The following is a 21,674-nucleotide window of genomic DNA, read 5'->3' as shown; positions in this document are numbered from 1 at the left end:
CCCCTCAGTAAAGATGCACAGGCTAACAAAAGCCTCAAGCTTTTTTTTGAGTGTCGAGTAACACTGGCAGGTTATCACATGCCATTCTTAAGCTTTGACTGTTAAAAACTCCAGGAACATTGTTATTAGAATGAATCAATCTTTCAACACTTGGGTTCTTTAGATGAAAAGATAGTAAAGGGGCTGGTGATGCTGAAAAATCTGGGAATGTTTGGGGTGACTGTACCTATAGGTACTGAACCCCTCTCTCCAGCATTTAGTGAAAGAACTATTGAGAGCAAAGCGAAGTACTTTTGTGTTGATATTTATTCTCTTGTCACTGGAGCTATAGACCAATTTGCAAAAACAGTAGAAAGATTTGTTTTCTGTGTGTGCATTAAACAGCTGTGTTCCTAGCAGAGTGCCTAACCGAGCAGGAAGTGACTTTCCTCTTCAGGACTGGTGCTTGTGACAGGTACATGGGCTAGGCCTCTGAGCTGCCTTCTTTTCAGAATCCAGGGAAGAACGGCCCAGCTTAGCAGCCTTGCTTCTTCATCCCTTAGTGTTGCTCCAATCTCTCCCAACAGCAAGAGCTGGCTAATTTTGGATAATTTATGGGGTGATACCAAGCTATCCTGGGCTGTACAAACACGGCTAAGTTGAAGCACCTGGGTGGCTCAGTCAGTTAAGCAGCAAACTCTTGATTTTGGCTCAGGTCATGACCTCAGGGTTGTGGGACTGAGCCCCATGTCAGGCTCAGCACTGCGACTAGGGCCTGCTTAGGATTCTCTTCCTTTGCCCTGCCCCCCACCCTCTCTCTCTTAAAAGAAAAAAAAAAAAAAAAAAAGATAGCTAAATTAACAAAGTCATCCAGCCTGATACCCAGAATGATAGTTTCTGAGCAGATGGCCTCATCCTTCCTGTTTACTGACATGCAAGGCTCTGAAAAAAGAGAATCTAATTTACAGGAAACACCACACTTCAGGAAAGGGAAAGAACAGGTGGTGTGTATACTAAGACCCCACTTGTTCAGGCAAAAAGAGACAGACGGCAGAACAAGAACTTCCCATTGACTGATGATGGAATTCTATTAGGAAGTGACCATCACATACTGAGTTTATTTGTGCTCTAAAATATTTAAATGTCAACATGCACCTTTCCCCTGAGTGACTTCATGGGTCATGGCCCACATAGAACTTGGACAGGAAGTCCTTTGGCTTTGGAGCTTCTGTTTCATGGAAGAACCTCATGACATGTGTCCGCTGCTTCCACACGTTAATCGTTTCCTCCAGTTCCATCTTTCCCTGTACAGGTGAGGGAAGAGGTGTTCCGTCAGGGTGGCTGAGGGGAAGGAATACGACACAAAGCCAGGATTCTGTGCTCTGCTCTGGCACTGACTAGCTGAGTGACCTTGGGGGCAAGTAACCTCCTCTCTCAGGACCACAGTTTCTGCATCTGGAAAATGAGGTGGTTGGGCTAACCGATCTCTCAGTCCTTTCAAATATTCTCTAACTCTGGAGCTCACTGATCCCAAGAGGAGAGACTTCCAGGTCAGCAGGCCCCAGCCCCATGACTGCCTGACTGGCTTAACTTGGGTTTCTGCCAAACATTCCTTCCACGGTATGTACCAGCCCATGCTAAAGTTCACACTGATGCTAACGTGACTGACCAGAGATGACCGAATCAGGCCCGGGATTTGACCCCATTTACACAGGACTCAGCTAACCAGTCTGCCTCTTCCAGCTGGTGAAGTCGTACCTTCCAGAAATGAGGTTCAAGAAGAGTTTCAAACTTTCCTCCTCAAATCTTTTTAAAAAATGTAAGCCCCAGGTGCCTGGGTGGCTCAGGTCATAGTCCCAGGGTTCTGGGATTAAGTTTCACATCAGGCTCCACACTGAGCAGGGGAGTCTGCTTCTCACTCTGCCCTTGCCTACTGCTGGTAATCTCTCTCTCTCTCTCTCAAATAAATCAATTTTAAAAAACAAATAAAAATACAAGCCCCAGAGGGACGCCGGGATGGCTCAGTCCATTAAGCATCTGCCTTTGGCTCAGGTCATGGGATTGAGGGTCCTGGGATTGAGTCCCACCTTGGGCCTGCACTCTCAGGTAGTCTGCTTCTCCCTTTGCTCTTTCCCCTGCTCGTGTGCACTCTCTCTCAAATAAAATCTTCAAAAAAAGTAAAATTAAAAATGCAAGCCCCGGTAGTTTTTTTCTTGAATAATCTTATATTTAACCAGGTGATAACCTCTGAAGTTCCTCTGTTTCTTTTCTTTTCTTTTCTTTTTCTTTTCTTTTTTTTTTTTTTTAAGATTTTATTTATTCATTAGAGACAGAGAGAGGCAGAGACACAGGCAGAGGGAGAAGCAGGCTCCCTGCGGGGAGCCTGATGTGGGACTCCATCCCAGGACCCCAGGATCACAACCCGAGCCACACTCAACCACAGAGCAACCAGGCTCCCCGGTTCATATGTTTCTCTGAACACTAAGCAATAGTTAACTGACTCGGTAGTTGCTTTTTAAACTTGGGAGACAAAACTGAGATGCTCTGGACAAGCTGGCTGCTCTTTCAAGTCACAGGGAAGGTTAGTTACCTTAATGACCAGAAGATCCACCACCCTGGGGTCTGTGACATGGGAATTCTTCATAAACATTTCTCGGACTTTATCCCGTCCTTGCTTCACAGTGATGTCTAGCTGGAATGAGTGCACTAAAGAGAAAACACGATTCAGAGTAGAAATTACGTGGTTAAAACATGTTTTACAAAAACGGAGTCAATGGATAGTTACTGAAACACATAGAGGATGCCCATTCATTTCATTCAGCAAATACTACTAGCCTGACCCTAAGCTGAGTACTTGAGCCTGGAGAGGAGTGAGCAGGTGCTTGTCTCAAGGAGCTTACAGTTATCGCTGCATTTGAAAAGGCAATAGAGCAAGTTCTTTTTTTTTTTTTTAAGATTTTATTCCGAGCCCCCATAGCTCAGCAGTTCGGTTTAGCGCCGCCTTCAGTCCAGGGCGTGATCCTGGAGTCCTGGGATGGAGTCCCAAGTCAGGCTCCCTGTATGGAGCCTGCTCCTCCCTCTGCCTGTGTCTCTGCTTCTGTCTCCCTCATGAATAAGTAAATATTTTATTTATTTATTCATGAGAGACACAGAGAGAGAGATCTTTATTTACTTATTCATGAGGAAGACAGAAGCGGAGACACAGGGAGAGGGAGGAGCAGGCTCCCCGCAGAGAGCCCGATGCAGGACCTGATCTCCAGGTCTGGGATCACGCCCTGAGCCAAAGGCAGACACTCAACCACTGAGCCACCCAGATGTCCCAAGCACAGTTCAAGAGTATGAACAATCTGTTCAGATCCCAGCTCCGTCACATAGCCCATGTGATCCTGCATACAGTAATTTCTGTGTGCCTGAGAGTATTTGTTTCTCAGGGAAAGGAGGATGATAAGAGCACATATAACTCCAGAGCTACTGTGAGGATTCCATGAGATAAGGCAAGATGCTGAGAACAGTGCCCGGCATGCAATAAACTCTCAAATGTTAGATTATCATAAACAACAATTGGCAAAAAATGGCAGGGTTGAAGTTAGCAAGCAGTGGGGCACCTGTGTGGCTCAGCTGAACATCTCTCTCTTGATTTTGGCTCAGGTCATGATCTCAGGGTTGGGCTCTGCACTCAGCAGGGAGTCTGGGATTCTCGCCCTCTCCCAACTTACTCTCTCTCCCTAAAATAGATAAACAAATCTTAAAAAAAAAAAATTAATGAGGGATCCCTGGGTGGCGCAGCGGTTTGGCGCCTGCCTTTGGCCCAGGGCGCGATCCTGGAGACCCCGGATCGAATCCCATATCGGGCTCCCGGTGCATGGAGCCTGCTTCTCCCTCTGCCTGTGTCTCTGCCTCTCTCTTCTCTCTCTCTCTGTGTGTGTGACTATCATAAATAAATTTTTAAAAAAAAATTAAAAAAAAATTAATGAGCAATGATGTGGTGTAGGTTTGTGCAGCACATAAACTTAGAGTGGAGGGAGACTGCCGAGTGTTTGCGGAGGGAGGGAAGGCTTCAGTCCAGCCAGCCATTACTACTACATCAGGTTACTTGGGGGAAGGAGGGAGCTGTCTATGATGTAACGCCTACCCTTTCAAATTCTCATCAGAGGGGCAGCCATCCAGGAATGCAAACATAAAATTTCAATATTCAGCAATCCCTGGCTAAGTAGGTGCCTAAAATAGTGGCACAGCTTTAGAGACCTGGAACTGCAGATGAGGTGCATAAATATCCATTGAAAATTAGGTTTTTGCCATTTGTGTTCCCATCCTCTGGCAGTCAGCCTTCAGTGGATTGGCTAATGACGAGGGCATGACCAGGGCCTTATGTGGTAGGTGGAATTAGGAAGAGGGGACACAGGCCGAGGGCACAGCATAAACAAGGCTCATAGGCTAGAATGGGTGTGTGCTTGGGGAGACCTGTGTGCTTACTTGGTGAGGACACCTTGTATAGTTGGCCATTCCTGTGACATGTCCACTCTCAACTACAGAATTATCAGAACCAACTCTGGAAACCATGAGAACTGTGGAGTGATTGAATTAATCGACAGTAAAGTTTGAATCTCTAACCATACTGAATTTAGTGACAGTAACAGAAAAATTAAGCTTCTGCTGAGGGAAATACCAGGATATGCTGATCCCACCAGGGAATCAGTAAGAGCAGAACTCTCACAGGAGAAACTGCAGTCCAGCTTTACAGGTAAGTGTTAACAGAGGACAGAAAATCACTCACACTGGAAAGAATTCGGTATCCAGTGGTGTGTTGGAGCAGGCTGACTGGAGCCTCTCTTCACAAATCTGCCTTCACTGATTTGATAGCTTAAAATCAACCATGGTGGCAGCACCAGCCCCAGGAAAAATTGTAAGTGCTATAAATCTGGATTCCCAACAGTCAGTATCATAGGAATTTTATTTTATTTTTTTATTTGAGAGAGAGAGAGAGCGCAAGGAGGGAGAGGAGCAGAGAGAGAGAGGGGAAGCAGACTCCCCACTGAGTGGGAAGCCCCGTATGGGGCTCCACCCTGAGATCATGACTTGAGCCAAGTCTGACACAACCAAATGTACCACCCAGGCGCCCCTCAGAGTAGTAATTTTAGAAAAAAAGAAACAAAGGGTAAGACAGATGCAAACTAACAAGGGTTTTGGAATTTAGAATCCTCCCATTTAGGGGGAGCCGAGGCCTATGGCACTGTGCATACTTGCCTCAAATCATACTATTGGTCCCTGACAAATGTGGGCCGGGAATCCAGGTTATTGCTTTTTAAATTACAATTTAGTACTTTCTAAAGGAAATGAATATGAGGACTCTTCCTCTGCTATCAGGGTGTACCGTTCCTCCATTTTTATATTAGATTTCTGCCCAACTTGGGAGTTAAAAAAAAAAAACAAAAACAAGGTCCCTCTATCCTAAGGGAGCTGGTGTCCATCTGTTCCCACTCTTCATGATCTCCTGAACTACACGCCAGGGTGTTGGGTGGGTGAATTTTCTCCTTAGAAAAATGTTCACAAAGTTTTACTTACAATGTCAGGTCACAGATCCCTGAATGCCCATCATCCCAGGTTAAGAACCCTTGTCTCTGGAGAGACAGATTCCATAGCTTTGTCCTAATCTCCCCTCCTCCCATCTCAACTCCTTGGACATGCTCCTCCACCAGTGAGAAAGGCTGTCGGAAGGCAAATAGCAAGAGCCTAAGCTGTCACCTGCTGAACCATTCTTTGGTTTAATTCGGTGGTTCTTAAACCACCAATGAATGATTTTACCCACCAGAACATCTGGCAATGTCTAGAGGCATTTTTGGTTGTCATAACTACAAAGAGAATGCTACAGGCATCTAGTGGGTAGAGGCCAGAGATGATGTTAAACATCCTACAATGCACAGGACCACCCCCACAACAAAGAATTATCCAGCATAAATATGTGGAGAAGCCCTGGTATAAATTAATTGCAATTGCTCTTTCTCAACACTCAGTTTCTTGGCTTATTCTTTAAATTCTGAATATTGGGGATCCCTGGGTGGCTCAGCAGTTTAGCACCTGCCTTCGGCCCAGGGTGTGGTCCTGGAGTCCCGCATCAGGCTCCCTGAATGGAGCCTGCTTCTCCCTCTGCCTAGGTCTCTGCCTCTCTCATGAATAAATGAAAATAAAAATCTTTAAAAATAATAATAATAAATTCTGAATATTTAAATTGCAACTTTGAAAAAATCTACGAGATGCAAAATGAAGGTATCAGAATGCCCCTTTTGGATGACAATGCCTTTCCCACAGCCTCCGTGTGTTTTTCCAAAGTTAATGTCAAGGTTGTCCTAAGTCAGGAAGGTTCTGATGCATTAAGAGGCACAACATGGATGTCCTCAGCTATTTGCTCCCATTCACCTTAGGGGCATTCATACTAGGCACTGGGAGATCCTGAGATGGGAAGGCAGCATGGTGTACTCCAGAAGAGCATGGGATCAGGGGTCAAAGCAGCCAGGAAAGGTCTCCCCATCATTGTGAACTCTGACCTCAGTCTGTTTCTTCATCTAAAAAATAGGGAAGAAAAGAACCTCAAAGCAAATTCCTTTATAAGAACATGACAAAGGGACACTTGGGTGGCTCAGGGCATGATCCCAGGATCACAGGGAGCCTGCTTCTCCCTCTGCTTATGTCTCTGCCTCTCTCTCTGTCTCTCATGAATAAAACCATAATTAATCAATTAATTAAAAAAAAAAAAAAGAACATGACAAAAATCAAGTGGCAACATCTTGTAAGCAATACAGCTACTATAAATGTTAGTTAGACATTTCAGCATTTACTCCCCAAACATCTATTTTAGGTTTTAGTGGTCTGGATATAGGCCTGTCTTCCTGACTAGACCCTCACACCCCTGAGGGTAGGGTTTGTTATCTCTGGGCATCTAGTACTGGCCCTGTAGTACAAGAGATACCTGATGAGATGGAAATTAAATGAACGGTTTCTACAGAAAGTCTCCTATTTTGTAACCAGCAAGCCTCATGTAATATTTTTTCAATGGAGGGTTTCAAAGGAAGGTAGTCCTGTCACTGTGCTCCCAAGCAAGGCAGCCATCAGCCAGGCAAATGGCTGCTGTACACTGGGTCCCATGAAATTCAGGGAAACAAGAGCAGGAGCAAAGAGCCAGGTGTAACAGCCGGACAGTCAGAGTCTGAAGTCTGGCTCCTCTCCTTACTAATGGTGTCATGAGACAGAATTAGGTGCTTCAATTTGCTTATCTGTAAGACAAGGAAACAATAAGAACCCACCCTAAGATAACACAATGTAAAGCATTTAGCATAGTGCTGGGCCGTATGTATGCAACTCAATAAATGTTAGTTATTATAAATACTATTACATATTCCCAATTCGTGGTGTGGTTCCTCAGCTGGAGTCCCCAGTGATGGACAGCATGACATCAGTGCAGAGACAGGCCTGAGCAGCTGACCAGCTAGGGACCACCAACCTTCCCTGTAAGAGGGGTACCACCTCTTTGACACTCCCCCTCTCCTCCTTCCCCTGCTCTCTAGGTTCCTCCTTTCAGGACCCTTCTGACTTTGGGACAATCTTCTCAAACAGTATCTGAGGGGAATTCCTGAGAGGGGATAGTTTAAAAACTGCTGGGTCCTAACTGGATAACTGATCTATCTTCAAGTCAGTCATTGATTTTTTTTAAACCCTTTGCAAACCATTCTTCCTGCATCTGGGTCTTGTTTCCCACCTCTAATTTCCCTCTGCAAAACGAAAGGGTTCTGGGCACTCCTCAAAGAAGTATACTGCTAGGCAAACATTCTGTTTTTAAATACCTGCAATTGAATACCCCCCCCCCCCCCAACACACAGATGCAGACACTTGCTCTGTCACTTCCCTAAGCCTATTATCCACCTGTACCCTGAAGGCATTTAAATTTGCAGTCGCTGAACCAGCAGTTCACTTCAGTTTCTCCCTCCCTAAGTATCCTGTGGGTCTAAGTTCTGGTCATCAGCAACATCTCAAAAAGTCAGGATAGGGACACTGTGGAGCAGACCGTTCTCATACATCAAAAAGCTGGATTCTGCAGGAGGCTCCCGCTATAAACAACAATAATTAATAACCATAAAAACAACAGTAGCACCAACATTCAAAGAGTGCCTAAGCAATGTAGATATATTACCTATTTAATTAGGGCCACTCTCTGAAGAAGGTACTATCACGATGCTCATTTCACAGATAAGGAAACTGAGGCATAGCAGGATGAAATCGTTTGGTTAAGGTCATAGGGCTAAGGGGCAAGGTCTGGAGGCAAGGCTCGGTGACCACCTCCTCGTATTGCTTCTCATACACAGGCAGGGAGGTGGCGGCGCAGGGGGAGGCAGGGTGCTCTAGCTTCCCTCCCACACTAGCAGTGACGGTCCACATCGCAACACTAAAGCAATCAACAAAATAACAAAATATCGACAGCCCCTGACGTTTGTACTGCCCTTGACAGTTTGGGTGGGATTTCCCCCAATCTTGCTCTCATCGGGTACACTGGGCAGCTTTCAGGGGGAAATGCCAAGATAGGAAAACGGCATCTCTGCACCCAGGGAGCGGGGGCAGGGGAGCGAGAGGAGCCCACCTCACCCGGACTGCAGAAGGCCCCCCTGACTTAGCTGGCTGACCTTGGGAAAGTCACTTGCCGCCTTGGTGCTGGGTTTTCCTGCGGGGGATGTGGGAAACAGATGATCGCTTACGTCCTACGAGGGCATCCCTTCGCCTCCAGGTGCCTCACCTATAAAATGAGCACGTCACCCACCGTCCCTGTTCTCCTTCCGAGGGCTCTGCTAAGAATTACGGGGGACAAACGGGCCAAAGCGCCCCGGGCGCCTGGAAGCGCCGTTCAGATGCAAGGCACGGCTGGTCTGAGTCCGGCGCCGCCGCCGGGTCGGGTCCACCAATGCTCGGGTGACCCTCCTCCCCTGAAGCACCCGGAGTCGCCTGTGCCCAAGTCGGTGACCTCAGCTCGTCCCGGGAGAAACGGGAGGCCAGGACGGCTGCGACCTTGGGCGGCTGCATCCGGAGCCCCGCGTGCGCCGCGGCGTCTCACCAGTGTTCGGCACCTCTCGATACCAGGCGCGGTACAACTCGCGCACCCTCCGCTTGGCTTCGTTCATGTCCCGACTAAAAATGGGCTTCACTGAAGTGGGAGCCGCAGCAGCCGCCCGCCGCAGGCCGCTCGCCGCCATCTTGCCAAAGAAACCACCTCCCGCGAGGGCGGCCCAAGGAGGAAAGTGTTTTCTCATTGGCTAAAACCGAAAGACACTCCCCTAAACGCCACAGGTAGGCGGGAGGATAGCTGGCGAGGCCCTCTGATTGGCTGGAAGGCCTCCCTCTCTGGGTGGGACGGCCGCTGGGGGCTGCGCATGCCCAAGAGCAGAAACCCCCCGGCTCAGCCGTAGGCGGGCCTAACCTTGGCCTAACCGCGCCGCCAGGGGCCGCTCGAGCGCCAGACTGGCCGCGGAGCAGCCGCCCCGCGTCCCCCAGCGTCCCGCCGCCACCTGCCCGCCGCGCTCCCTCGGCTGCGCCCGTGGGTGCGTGGGCCTCGCGGAGCTTCGCGGGCCGGCTTCCCCGGGCGGGGGCCGCGGGAGCCCTTCATGGCGCCTGGGCTTCCGTGGCGCTGGCCTGGCCCCTGTGCGGTTTTTCCGCAGCAACATTTTCTTTCCTCTTTATCTTTTTAATTTTTTTTTATTGGAGTTCAATTTGCCAACATATAGCCTATCACCCAGTGCTCGTCCCGTCAAGTGCCTCCCTCAGTGCCCGTCATCGTTTCTCCCCCGTTAAACCAACTCTTCGGAAGCGCTGTGCGGCCGCCAGAGCGCTTTCCTGGCCGTCGGCTTCTTGGCGCTTCTCCGCATCCCGGGAAGGTAGGTTCTATCATCAGCCCCGTCTTAGACAAGAACGTTTTCATCCTAAACTGTGCATCTCTGTGAAAAGCAGCACAGAGATGCGGAGCTGGAAGGAGCCTTGGCATCGACCACCCCGGGGATCCCGCTGGCACTTTTCTACGGAGGTTGCCTCTGACCCTCCGGGCGCCCCGGCCCGGGCGTGCGAAGGGAGAGAGAACAGCTGGGTCGGGAGGTTCCGTTAGCCCAGGAAGCGGGGGGGCAGGGTCTAGGTCACGTGCCCCGCGGAGCCCCCTACGCGCGCCCCCCGCCGCCCCAGAGACCTGGCGGGCCGCCCCGGAGCGAGCTGCGGTGCGAGTCCGAGCCAGCGCGGAGCAGGGCCTGCGTCTCTCCAAGGCTTCCCCGTTTTAAAGGGAGAAAAGAAGAAAGAAAGAAAAAGAAAGAGAGAAAGAAAGAAAGAGGAAGGAAGGAAGGAAGGAAGAAAGAAAAAGAAAGGAAGGAAGGAAGGAAAGAAGAAAGAAAGAAAGAGGAAGGAAGGAAGGAAGGAAGAAAGAAAGGAGAGAGAGAGAAAGAGAGAAAGAGAGAAAGAAAAAGAAAGAGGGAAAAGAAGGAAAAGAAAAGGAAGGGAAGGAAATATAAATTCCGATCTGTCCCTATATTACCTTTTAAAAGGTTTCTGTGCGTTTAAGTGAGTTATGCTTTAAAAAGAGGCATGCACCACATACAAGTTTAGAGCATGAGCCCAGGTGGCTCAGCGGTTGGGCGCCGCCTTCCGCCCAGGGCGTGATCCTGGAGACCCCGGATCGAGTCCCGCGTCGGGCTCCCTGTATGGAGCCTGCTTCTCCCTCTGCCTGTGTCTCTGCCTCTCTCTCTCTGTCTCTCATGAATAAATAAATAAAATCTAAAGAAAATAAATAAATAAAGCATGATAATAAAATCATGGAACTTTGAAACCACGACCTTAAGAAGTGGTGATAGAGTTAAGGTTTGTAGAAGCATTACTGTGTTCTTCTCCACAGCCACTGGTCTAAGTTTTCCAGGCACACTCACATTTTCATGCAGCACAACACACCTGTGGGATAAGCCCTGTTAGACCCACTTTACAGATGAGAAAACTAAGACCCAGATGAAGTTACTTGACACGGTTGGTTTGAGACCCAGGTAGCTGGCCCCGGAGTCCCTGTTCTCTCTCTCACAGCACCTACATCAAAATACTTACCTGCCGGGGATCCCCAGGTGGCTCAGTGGTTTAGCCCCGCCGTCAGCCCAGGGTGCGATCCTGGAGACCCATGGAGTCCCATGTCGGGCTCCCTGCATGGAGCCTGCTTCTCCCTCTGCCTGTGTCTCTGTCTGTCTCTCTCTCTGTGTGTCTCTCATGAATAAATAAATGAACTCTTTAAAAAAACAAAATACCTACCTGTCTAATTCTAACCCCATCCACGCTCCTGCCTCCTCCAGGAGTAGCCACTATCATGAATTTAGAGCTTAAGATTCCTTTTCTGGGCACCTGAATGGCTCAGTTGGTTGAGCATCTGTCTTCAGGTCAGGGTCCTGGGATGGAGCCCCACATCAGGCTCCCTGCTCAGCAGGAAGTCTGCTTCTTCCTCTGCCTTTCACCCCACTTATGCTCTATCTCTCTCAAATAAATACATAAATAAAATCTTAAAAAATATATTTCTTTTCACTGAAAAAGAAAATGGCCACTAAAACAACCCACAAACTGGGAGAACATATTTGCAAACCATATATTCCATAAAGTACTTGTATCTAGAATATATAGAAGACTCTACAACTCAATGATAAGAAGACAAACAGCCCTATTTAAAAACAAGCAAAGGAGTGCCTCAGTCCCTTAAGCAAATGCCTTGGGCTCAGGTCATGATTTCACGGTCCTGGTATCTAGTCCCAAGTCAAGCTCCGGGCTCAGCGGGGAATCTGCTTCTCCCTCTACCCCTCCCCAATGCTTGTGATCTCTCTCTCTCTCTCTCTCTCTCTCTCTCTCTCGAATAAATAAAATCTTTCAGAAAAATTAAAACGAGCAAGGTTTTTGGCTGCCTCAGTCAATAGAGATTCTGACTCTTGATCTCAGGGTTCAAGTCCCATGTGGGTGTGGAGCCTACTTTAAAAAAAAAAAAAGTAAAGGCACCCAGTTGCTGGGAGGATGTGGAGCAGAAAGAACTCTCATTGCTCGTGAGAATGCCGAATCAGCCACTTTAGTAGTCAGTCTGGCAGTTTCTTAAATTAAAAAAAAAAAATTTATTCATGAGAGACACACAGAGAGGCAGAGACACAGGCAGAAGGAGAAACGGGCTCCCTGTGGGAACCCCGTGCGGGACTGGATCCCAAGACCCCAGGATCCCGACCTGAGCTGAAGGCAGACGCTCAACCACTGAGCCACTCAGGTGTCCCTAAAAAAAACTTTTAAGTTAATTTTAGGTTCATATGTATAAGAAATACTATAGAAAGTTCAGGTGTGCCTTGTACTCAGTTTCTCTTGATGGTAGCATATTGTAAAAGGATAGAACAATATAACAACCAGGATATTGACATTAATATAGTCAAGATGCAAAACATTCCCATTAAGGGGCACCTGGGTGGCTCAGTTAGTTAAGCATGTGCCTTTGGCTCAGGTCACGATCCCAGGGTCTGGGGATCGAGCCCAGCATTGGGCTCCCTGCTCAGTGGGGAGCCTGCTTCTCCCTCTCCTCCCTGCTTGTGATTTCTCTTGCTATCTCTCTCTCTTTCTCAAATAAATAAACAAAATCTTAAAAAAAAAAAAAGAGTGTTCCCATTACAAGGATCCCTCACGTTTCCCTCCCCCAACCCCCTTCTTAGTCCCTGATAAAGGGCCTCCATTTTGGTCATTTTGAGAATGTTTTGCAGTGGAATTATACAGTATATGACCTTTTGGATAGGCTGGGCCATATGTTTGCTGCATATTTAGTTGTTTTAAGAAACTACAAAATTATTTTCCAGAGTGACTAAACCATTTCACATTCCCATTAGCAGTGTGTAAGTGGTCCAGGTCTCCATATCCTGTTCTGCATTGGTGCAACAACTTTTGTATCTTAGCCATTCTGATAGATGTGTAGGGACACCTCATTGTTTTATTTATTTATTTATTTATTTATTTATTTATTTATTTATTTATTTATATTTATTTATGATAGAGAGAGAGAGAGAGACAGGCAGAGGGAGAAGCAGGCTCCATGCTGGGAGCCCGACGTGGGACTTGATCCCGGGACTCCAGGATCCGCCCTGGGCCAAAGGCAGGCGCGAAACCACTAAGCTACCCAGGGATCTCCATCATTGTTGTTTTAATTTGCATTTTTCTTATAGGTAGTGATGTTGAACATCTTTTTATTTATTTTTTAAAGGTTTTATTTATTTGAGAGTGAGAGAGAGAGAGAGCACGCATGAGCACTGGGAAGGGGTAGAGGGAGAAGCACACACCCCACTGAGCAGGGAGCCTGATGCAGGACTGATCCCAGGACTCTGGGATCATGACCTGAGCCAAAGGTAAATGCTTCACTGACTGAGCCACCCAGGTGCCCCGCTGAACATATTTTTAAATGCTAATTTCCTGTTCCCTCTATTGAAATGTCTTTTGTCCATTTTCAAATTAAATTGTTTGTGTACTTGTTGAATTGTAAGAGTTCTTTATATATTCTAGATACTAGTCCTTTGTCAGATATGTGGTTTGCAAATACTTCCTCCCACTCTTTAGCTTGTCTCTTCGTCTTTTCAACAGGGTCTTTCATAGAACAAAAGTGTTTGATTTTGATGAAAGCCAATATATCAACTTTTCCTTTTAAGGATTGTGCTTTTGTTGCCAAATCAAAGAATCCTTTGTCAAGCCCTAGGTTCAGAAGATTTTCTATGATTTTTTTTTCCTAAAAGCTTTATGTTTTACACTTAAGTTCATGGTGCACTTTAAATTAACTTTTATATAAGGTGTTATTTCTTTTTTTTAGATTTATTTATTTATTTATTTATTTATTTATTTATTTATTTATTTATGTGAGAGAGAGAAAGAGGCAGAGACACAGAAGGAGGGAGAAGCAGGCTCCATGCTGGGACTCCAGGATTGCGCCCTGGGCCAAAGGCAGGCGCTAAACCGCTGAGCCACCCAGGGATACCCTATATAAGGTGTTAGATTTAAGTTAAGGTTTTGGGGCTTTCTTTTTTTCCCCTTTTTGCTGCTGTTGTTGTTTTCTGCTGGTGAATGTCCAATTACCCCAGAACCATTTGTTGAAAAACCAGTTTTCCTCCACTTAATTGCTTTTGCAGCTTTATCAGAAAGAAGTCAGTTGAGGGGTGCCTGAGTGGCTCAGTGGACTGAGCAGCTGACTTTTGGTTTGGGCTCAGGTCTTGGTCTCAGGGTCCTGGGATGGAGCCCTATATCCAGCTCCATGCTCGGTGGGGAGTTTGCTTGAGGATTCTCTCTCTCTCTCTCTCTCTCTCTCTCTCTCTCAACTCTCTCTCTCTCTCTGCCTCCCCACACCCTGAATCTCAAATAAATAAATAAATCTGAAAAAAAATAGGCAGTTGAGCATGTCAGTTGGTGACAAATTGCCTTAGTTGTCCTGTATCTGTGAATTTCCTGATTTCTCCCAGCATCCTTGAAGGATGTTTTCATTGACTATGGGATTCTGGGTTGACATTTCAACACTTGAAAATGTTGTGTCACGTCCTTCTGGCCTCTATAGCCTCTGATGAGAAATCAGCTATCATTGGAGTTGACATTTCCATAAGGTAAGGTGTTGTTTTTCTCTGGATGCTCTCACAACTTCTCCTTTACTTATTTTTCATTAGTTTGACTAGGATATTTCTTGGATTTATCTTGTTTGGAATTCACTCGGCTTCTTGAATCTGTCATTTTTATGCCTTCTACCAAATTTGGAAAGTTTTCTTTGAGTATTTGTTCAGTCCTGCCCTCTCTTCTCCTCTCCTGAGATTCTCATAACATGATGCTTGATCTTTTTAAATAGTCCCACAAGTCCCTGATGCTCTGCTCATTTTTAACTCAGTCTGTTTTTCTGGTTCAGATTGGACAGTTTCAGTTGTTCTACTTTACAGTTCACTGCTTCTTTCCTGCCCTCTCCTTTCTGCTTTTGAACTCATTCACTAGCTTTTAATTTCAGTTTTTGTTCTAAAATTTCTATTGGTTCTTCCTTTAATCTAATGTTTCTTTGCTGAGACTCTATTTTTAAATTTTGTTTCAGGGATCCCTGGGTGGTGCAGTGGTTTGGCGCCTGCCTTTGGCCCAGGGCGTGATCCTGAAGACCTGGGATCAAATACCACATCGGGTTCCCGGTGCATGGAGCCTGCTTCTCCCTCTGCCTGTGTCTCTGCCCCCCTCCCCCCTCTCTCTCTCTCTCTGTGACTATCATAAATAAATAAAAATTAAAAAAAATAAATTTTGTTTCAGGCATGTTCATAAATGCTTGTTGAAACATGTTTATGCTGAGGTGGGTACTTGATGGGATGAGCACTGGGTGTTATTCTATATATATGTTGGCAAATTGAACACCAATAAAAAAATAAATTTATTTAAAAAAAAAGAAACATGTTTATGCTAGCTGCTTTAAAATCTTTTCAGAGAGGGGCACCTGGGTGGCTCAGTGGTTGAGCATCTGCTCAGGATCCTGGGGTCCTGGGATCGAGTCCCGCATCGGGCTCCCCATTGGGAGCCTGCTTCTCCCTCTGCCTGTGTCTCTGCCTCTCTCTGTGTGTGTCTCATGAATGAATGAATGAATGAATGAATAAATAAAATTGTTTAAAAAAAATACAATCTTTGCAGAGAATTCTGCCTTTGTCATCTTGCCTTTGGTATCTGGTGATTGTTGTTGTTGTGTTGTCCAGTTTAAGCTGTTCCTTGTTTTTGGTATGATGTGTGATTTTTTATTGAAACCTGGACACTTTGGGTATTATGTCATGAGATCGTAAGTCTTATTTAAACATTTTTTAAAATGGTAGCTTCCTTTGACACCACTCCAGCAGGGGAAAGGCAGGAGCTTGTTACTACAAGTGGGGGAAGAAGTCCAGGTCCCCCCCATCGGCCCCAGTTGACACTAAGGCGGGGGTGTCCTCATAGTAATTAGGATTGGGAGTTCTGGGGCTCCCTACAGATTTTCCCCTTATATGTCTCTGGTTGGTAAGGGTAGGAGTGCCTCATTGCTGCTCCTCCCCTGTAGCTTCCACAGACATCACGGGAGGGAGGTTTCTTTTTTACCTGTGGTCAAAGGTGAAAGTCCTGACTCTTTGCTAGGTCTCCTCTGACAACATTCAGTAGGAAGGGGTGGTGCATCTGAGTGCAGGACCCCATGTGACCACATATGTTACATGCCTATGAAGCTGGCTCTGAAAATAACCCTATCACTTCAGGTTGCTGCCTAGAGAGGGAGATTTTACAAAGCCCGGACCTAAATCACAGTCATCAGAAGCAGAGAGTAGTATTCAGGAGTCTGGATCTCAAGCCCTGCCACCTACCCACTGTGCGACCACAGTGTGCATTTCCCAGACATTTCCTGAGTGCTGTTCTCTACCAGCCATTGAGCCACATACAGAGGACATAGAAAAGATGGAGACATAGTCCTTGCCCTCATAAGCCTTGGCACTGCACAGACTCCTGGAATCTGGATCTTTTTTCATTAAGTGCCTCCAAGATCATTCTCTCAGTTTATCTAGATCTGATTCATTTTAGTTCTGGAAAGAATCTGTAATGTGGATATATCGTATTTCATTTTTCAGCTGTTGCCCTATTCATAGATCTAGGTGGTTTCCATCTCTGTGCTATTAAAAACAAGGGACATCCTCATTCATGCCTCATTTTGAAGCCTACCTGAGTGGGTATTTCTCTGGAACAGATAACGAGAAGTAGAATTGCTGAGGCAAAAGGTACATGCACTTTAAATAGATATTGCCAAATTGCCCTCTCCTCAGTGATTGAAAGTACTGGTTCCTTGCACCCACTTCAACATTTAATATTATGTTTTGCCAACTTGAGGGAAGAAAATAATAGCTCTTCTTCTTTTTTTTTTATTTTCATGATTACTAATGAAATTGAGCTTCTTTTCATGTGGCCACTTTTATTTCTTCATATTCTTTGCCCATTTTTCTATTTCATTGTCCTATTGATTTGCAGGAATGTCTTTTTGTCATCTCTGTATTAATCTTTGCCATATATGCTGCAAATACGCCATTTCTTTTTTTTTATATTTTATTTATTTATTTGAGAGAGAGAGGGAGAGAGCACAAGCAGAGGGAGAAGCAGACTCCCCACTGAGCAGGGAGCCCGATGCAGGGCTCAATTCCAGGACTCCAGAATCATGACCTGAGCCAAAGGCAGCTGCTTAGCCAACTGGACCACCCAGGCAACCCACAAATACCTCATTTCTTGTTTGTTTTCAACTTTGTTGATGGCTTTGTCATATAGAAGTTTAAATATTTATGTAGTATAAGTATTTTGTGTCTTAGTTTTTTTTAATTTCTTTATTTAAAAATATTTTTAAAAATGGATTTCTTCCTCAGAGACACACAGAGAGAGGCAGGGACACAGGCAGAGGGAGGTGCCAGCTCCCCGCGGGGAGCCTGGCGTGGGACTTGATCCCAGGACCCTGGGATCATGACCTGAGCCAAAGGCAAGATGCTCAACCACTGAGCCATGCAGGTGCCCCATGTCTTAGTTAGTTTCTTTCTTTTTTTTTTTTTTTTAAAGATTTTACTTATGTATTTGAGAGAGAGTGCACGTGCATAAGGAAGGAGGGGCAGACGGAGAGGGAGAGAGAGAATCTCAAGCAGACTCATACTGAGCTCAGAGCCTGATGCAGGACTCAATCCCACAATCCTGAGGTTGTGACCTGAACTGAAAACAAGAATTGGATCCTGAACCGACTGAGCCACCCAGATGTCCCTGTGTCTTCTTTGTAAGAAGATCTCTTCTCTTCCAAGGTTGCAAACATATTCTTTTAAAAAATACTTTGATAGAGTCTTTTTGAATGGTTTTATTTATTGTGGAGTGCTAATCGACTATGTAGGGTCATAAAAATACACTGCTAGTAAGGGTGTACTTGTGGTTAGACTTTAGGGCACTGGGGCTCCCCAATCCTGCTGAGTATTAGTTACCAACCATCCAGCACTTCTCTGACCAAGAATTCTCACATTTATTGCTCTCATCTGGTGGCTGATGCCTCTATTTTTGTCTGCTTGTCATAGGTGGGGAGAGAGGAAGTCCGTCACCTTTTTACTTCACATGAGTCCCCCAACCAGTTATCCTGATAGGGTCTGTCCTGCTCCCCAGATCTATCACTCTGATGAACAGTCGGAGGCCCCCACCCCCACCCCTGGAGACTGTCCACCTTTCAGGATGACGCTCTCTGCCTATATTTTGTGCTTTGATTTTCTCTACCAACCTCATTCTATCTGCCTTCCATTTTTGAGGGATTCCTTGTAGCTTCTAGTTTAACAGGACACCAAGTTTTGTTTTCTAGCAGTATTATGGATTTATTTTCAGCTCTACTTTCTTTTACCTCTGTGGTATGAGGTAGGAGGGAGGGGCAGTATACACAGGTGGCAATCTGATGTCTGGGCCCAGTGACCACTGAGAACTTTCCTATTGTCCTGACACTGAAAGCTGACTAGGTTCAGCATAGAATTCTTGAGTCATAATCATTTTCCCTCAAAACTCTGTAAAACATGACTCCACTAACAGTATTGCATGTGGCAATTCTGATACCTTCTGCTTCTTTATTCTTTTTAGGTAATCTGTCCCCTTCCCCTTGCCCCACTTTAATGTTTTCTTTTCTTTCTTTCCTCTTTTTTGAATATTTTATTTTTTAAGTAATCTCTACACCCAACATGGGGCTCTAGCTCACAGCCCTGAGGTCATCCCTGTCTAGCTCCACTGACTGAGCCAGCCAGGTGCCCCCTTAATGTTTCCTTTATCCTGAAAATTCAAAAATCTTATCAGACTATGTATACTTAGTGTGGCTTTTGCCTCATTAAGTTAATCTAAGAGCATGTGATTAAGAGTCAAGGCTTCCTTTACTTTGAGGAACATTTGTATCTTGTGGCTTCTCCCTCAACTCTCTTCTTCTTGATATTCTTATTTGATGACTGTTTAGTCTTCTAGGTTTGTTCTCCACATCTCTCAACGTTTCTATTCCTTATCCTTTGCTTCTGTCTACTGGGAGAATTTCTTGGTCTTTTAATGCACTTATTCACTTTTTTTTAAATAGTGTCCAATCATTTTTATTTATTTACTTTTTAAATTTTATTTATTTATTCATGAGATACAGAGAGAGAGGCAGAGACACAGGCGGAGGGAGAAGCAGGCTCCATGCAGGGAGCCCGATGTGGGAATCAATCCCGGGACTCCAGGATCATGCCCCAGGCCAAAGGCAGGCGCCAAACCGCTGAGCCACCCAGGGATCCCCCAGTCATTTTTAAATAGTATCACAGTTTCCATTTCATTTTAAAATTTAGGGCACCTGGCTGGCTAAGTTGGTGGAGCATGCAACTCTTGATCTCAGGTTCATGAGTTCAAGCCTCATGTTGGGTGTGGAAATTACTTAAAAAATAAAATTTAACTGTTGGCCTGGATCAGGATAAATTTTGTATTACTGTCTGCCCCAGTTTCATAGATACAATATCTTCTTGAATATTGTTGAGAATACAAAACCGGGCATATCTACCTTTCTTCTGTTTGGGGGGTAACAATTGCATAGGAGACCATGGATTGCTCTTATCATAGTGCTGAATTCCTCCTTTTTTTTAAAAAAAAAAGATTTTATTTATTCATTCATGAGAGACACAGAAAGAGGCAGAGACATAGAGGGAGAAGCAGACTCCTCACAGGGAGCCCGATGTGGGACCCAATCCCTGACCCCTGGCATCATGCTCCAAGCCAAAAATAGATGCTCAGCCACTGAGCCACCCAGGTGTCCCTGAATTCCTCCTTTTGGACTACCATTTCTTTTCATAGGACTTTTTTTCTGTTTCTTATCCTTACAAAGAAATATCCATGTTTGTTCTGTTAGGAGTTGAGGTGAGTTCTTTTTTTTTTTTTTTTTTTTTAAGATTTATTTATTTATTCATGAGAGACACAGAGAGAGAGAGGCAGAGACACAGGCAGAGGGAGAAGCAGGCTCCATGCAGGGAGCCCGACGTGGGACTTGATCCCGGGTCTTCAGGAACAGGCCCTGGGCTGAAGGCAGCACTAAACCACTGAGCCACCCAGGCATCCCTGTGAGTACCTGTTTAAATGTTTAAAGAATGTTTACAATGTTTAAGTCTGGAGGAAGAAACAATGGAACAGTTCATATAACTTTACTCTTTTTTTATTTATTTTTATTTTTATTATTATTAATATTATTTTTTAAGATTTTATTTATTTATTCATGAGAGACAGGGAGAGAGAGAGAGAGAGAGGCAGAGACACAGGCAGAGGGAGAAGCAGCTCCAGGCAGGGAGCCTGATGTGGGACTCCATTCCGGGTCCCCAGGATCACGCCCTGGGCTGCAGGGGGCGCTAAACTGCTGCGCCACTGGGGCTGCCCAACTTTACTCTTTTTTTAAAAAAAAGTTTATTTTATTTATTTGAGAGAGAGCGAGAGAGCATGAGCAGGGGTAGGGGCAGCAGAGGAGAGGCAGAGGGAGAAGCAGGCTCCCCACCGAGCAGGGAGTCCAACTTGGGGCTTGATCCCAGGATCCTGGGATCATGACCTGAGCCAAAGGCAGATGCTTAACCAACTGAGCCACCCAGGAGCCCCTAACTTTATTTATTTATTTATTTATTTATTTTTAAACTTTACTCTTTTTAAAATCAGCTTTGTTAGGACGCCTGGGTGGATCCTGGGCCTGATTCTGGGATGCTGGATCGAGTCCCACATCGGGCTCCCTATGTGGAGCCTGCTTTTCCCTCTGCTTGCGTCTCTGCCTCTCTCTCTCTGTGTCTCTCATGAATAAATAAATAAAATCTTAAAAAAATAATTTAAAAAACCCCAACTTTGTTGATATATAATTGGCATATGACAAAGTGTTGATATTGGTATTTGATACATTAATATGTACTTGTGAACCATCATCACAATTAGGAGAATGAGCATATCTGTCACCCTTATTATTTTTTTTAAGATTTTATTTATTGGGCATCTTAAATACAGATTTTATTTATTTATTCATGACAGACACACAAGAGAGGGAGAGAGAGAGGCAGAGACACAGGCAGAGGGAGAAGCAGGCTCCATGCAGGGAGCCCAACATGGGACTTGATCCTAGGTCTCCAAGATCCAGCCCCGGGCTGAAGGTGGTGCTAAACCGCTGAGCCACCTGGGCTGCCCATATCTGTCACCCTTAAAAGCTTTCTTGTGTGCTTCTGTAATCCCTCCATCCCATCTCTCCCTCTTTGTACCTCCATGAAAACGTATTTGTATTTTGTAAAATTTTACATAAATGTAATCCTACAAAAAAATTGTAATCCTACAGTATATATCCTTCTCTTTTGTCTTTCACTTAGCAAAACTATTTTGAGATTTATCCTTATTGTTATGGCGATCAGTAGTCCATTCCTTTTATTGCTGAATATATCCCATTATATGGATAACGTGTTTATTTATTCACCTGTTCATGGATATTTGGGTTGTTTCCACTTTGGGGCTATTACAAATAACTTGTTGCAAATATTTGTGCACGTGTCATTGTATGGATTACATCTTCTTTCTTGGGTAAATACCTAGAGTGGATTGGTAGGTAACACAGCAGGTGTATGTTTTTATTTTTAAAGAAAGTTTCAAACTCCAAAACC

General features: G+C 45.3%; 1 protein-coding gene across 1 annotated transcript; it reads right to left on the bottom strand.

Annotated features, from left to right (window-relative positions):
- Positions 1-1,069: 1,069 nt before the first annotated feature.
- On the bottom strand, positions 1,070-9,234 carry NDUFA6 (NADH:ubiquinone oxidoreductase subunit A6). The gene is made up of 3 exons (XM_041754819.1): positions 9,074-9,234; positions 2,570-2,685; positions 1,070-1,283 (listed from the first exon to the last, which is right to left on the bottom strand). The coding sequence occupies exons 1-3, from the start codon at positions 9,210-9,212 to the stop codon at positions 1,152-1,154; spliced, it is 387 nt and encodes a 128-aa protein (XP_041610753.1). The 5' UTR covers positions 9,213-9,234; the 3' UTR covers positions 1,070-1,151.
- Between the last annotated feature and the right edge of the window lie 12,440 nt (positions 9,235-21,674).

The sequence above is a fragment of the Vulpes lagopus genome, chromosome 5, assembly GCF_018345385.1.
Source record: "Vulpes lagopus strain Blue_001 chromosome 5, ASM1834538v1, whole genome shotgun sequence".
NCBI classification, from domain to species: domain Eukaryota; kingdom Metazoa; phylum Chordata; class Mammalia; order Carnivora; family Canidae; genus Vulpes; species Vulpes lagopus.
This window is presented reverse-complemented; position numbering and strand designations above follow the sequence as displayed.

Bases quoted from the DNA above. Each gene is read 5' to 3' on its own strand.
- NDUFA6 (XM_041754819.1), bottom strand. From the start codon at position 9,212: ATGGCGGCGAGCGGCCTGCGGCGGGCGGCTGCTGCGGCTCCCACTTCA. The intron at 2,686-9,073 runs GTGAGACGCCGC...TTTTCTCTTTAG, and splicing joins TCGAGAGGTGCCGAACACTG to TGCACTCATTCCAGCTAGAC. The intron at 1,284-2,569 runs GTAACTAACCTT...TCACCTGTACAG, and splicing joins TGGATCTTCTGGTCATTAAG to GGAAAGATGGAACTGGAGGA.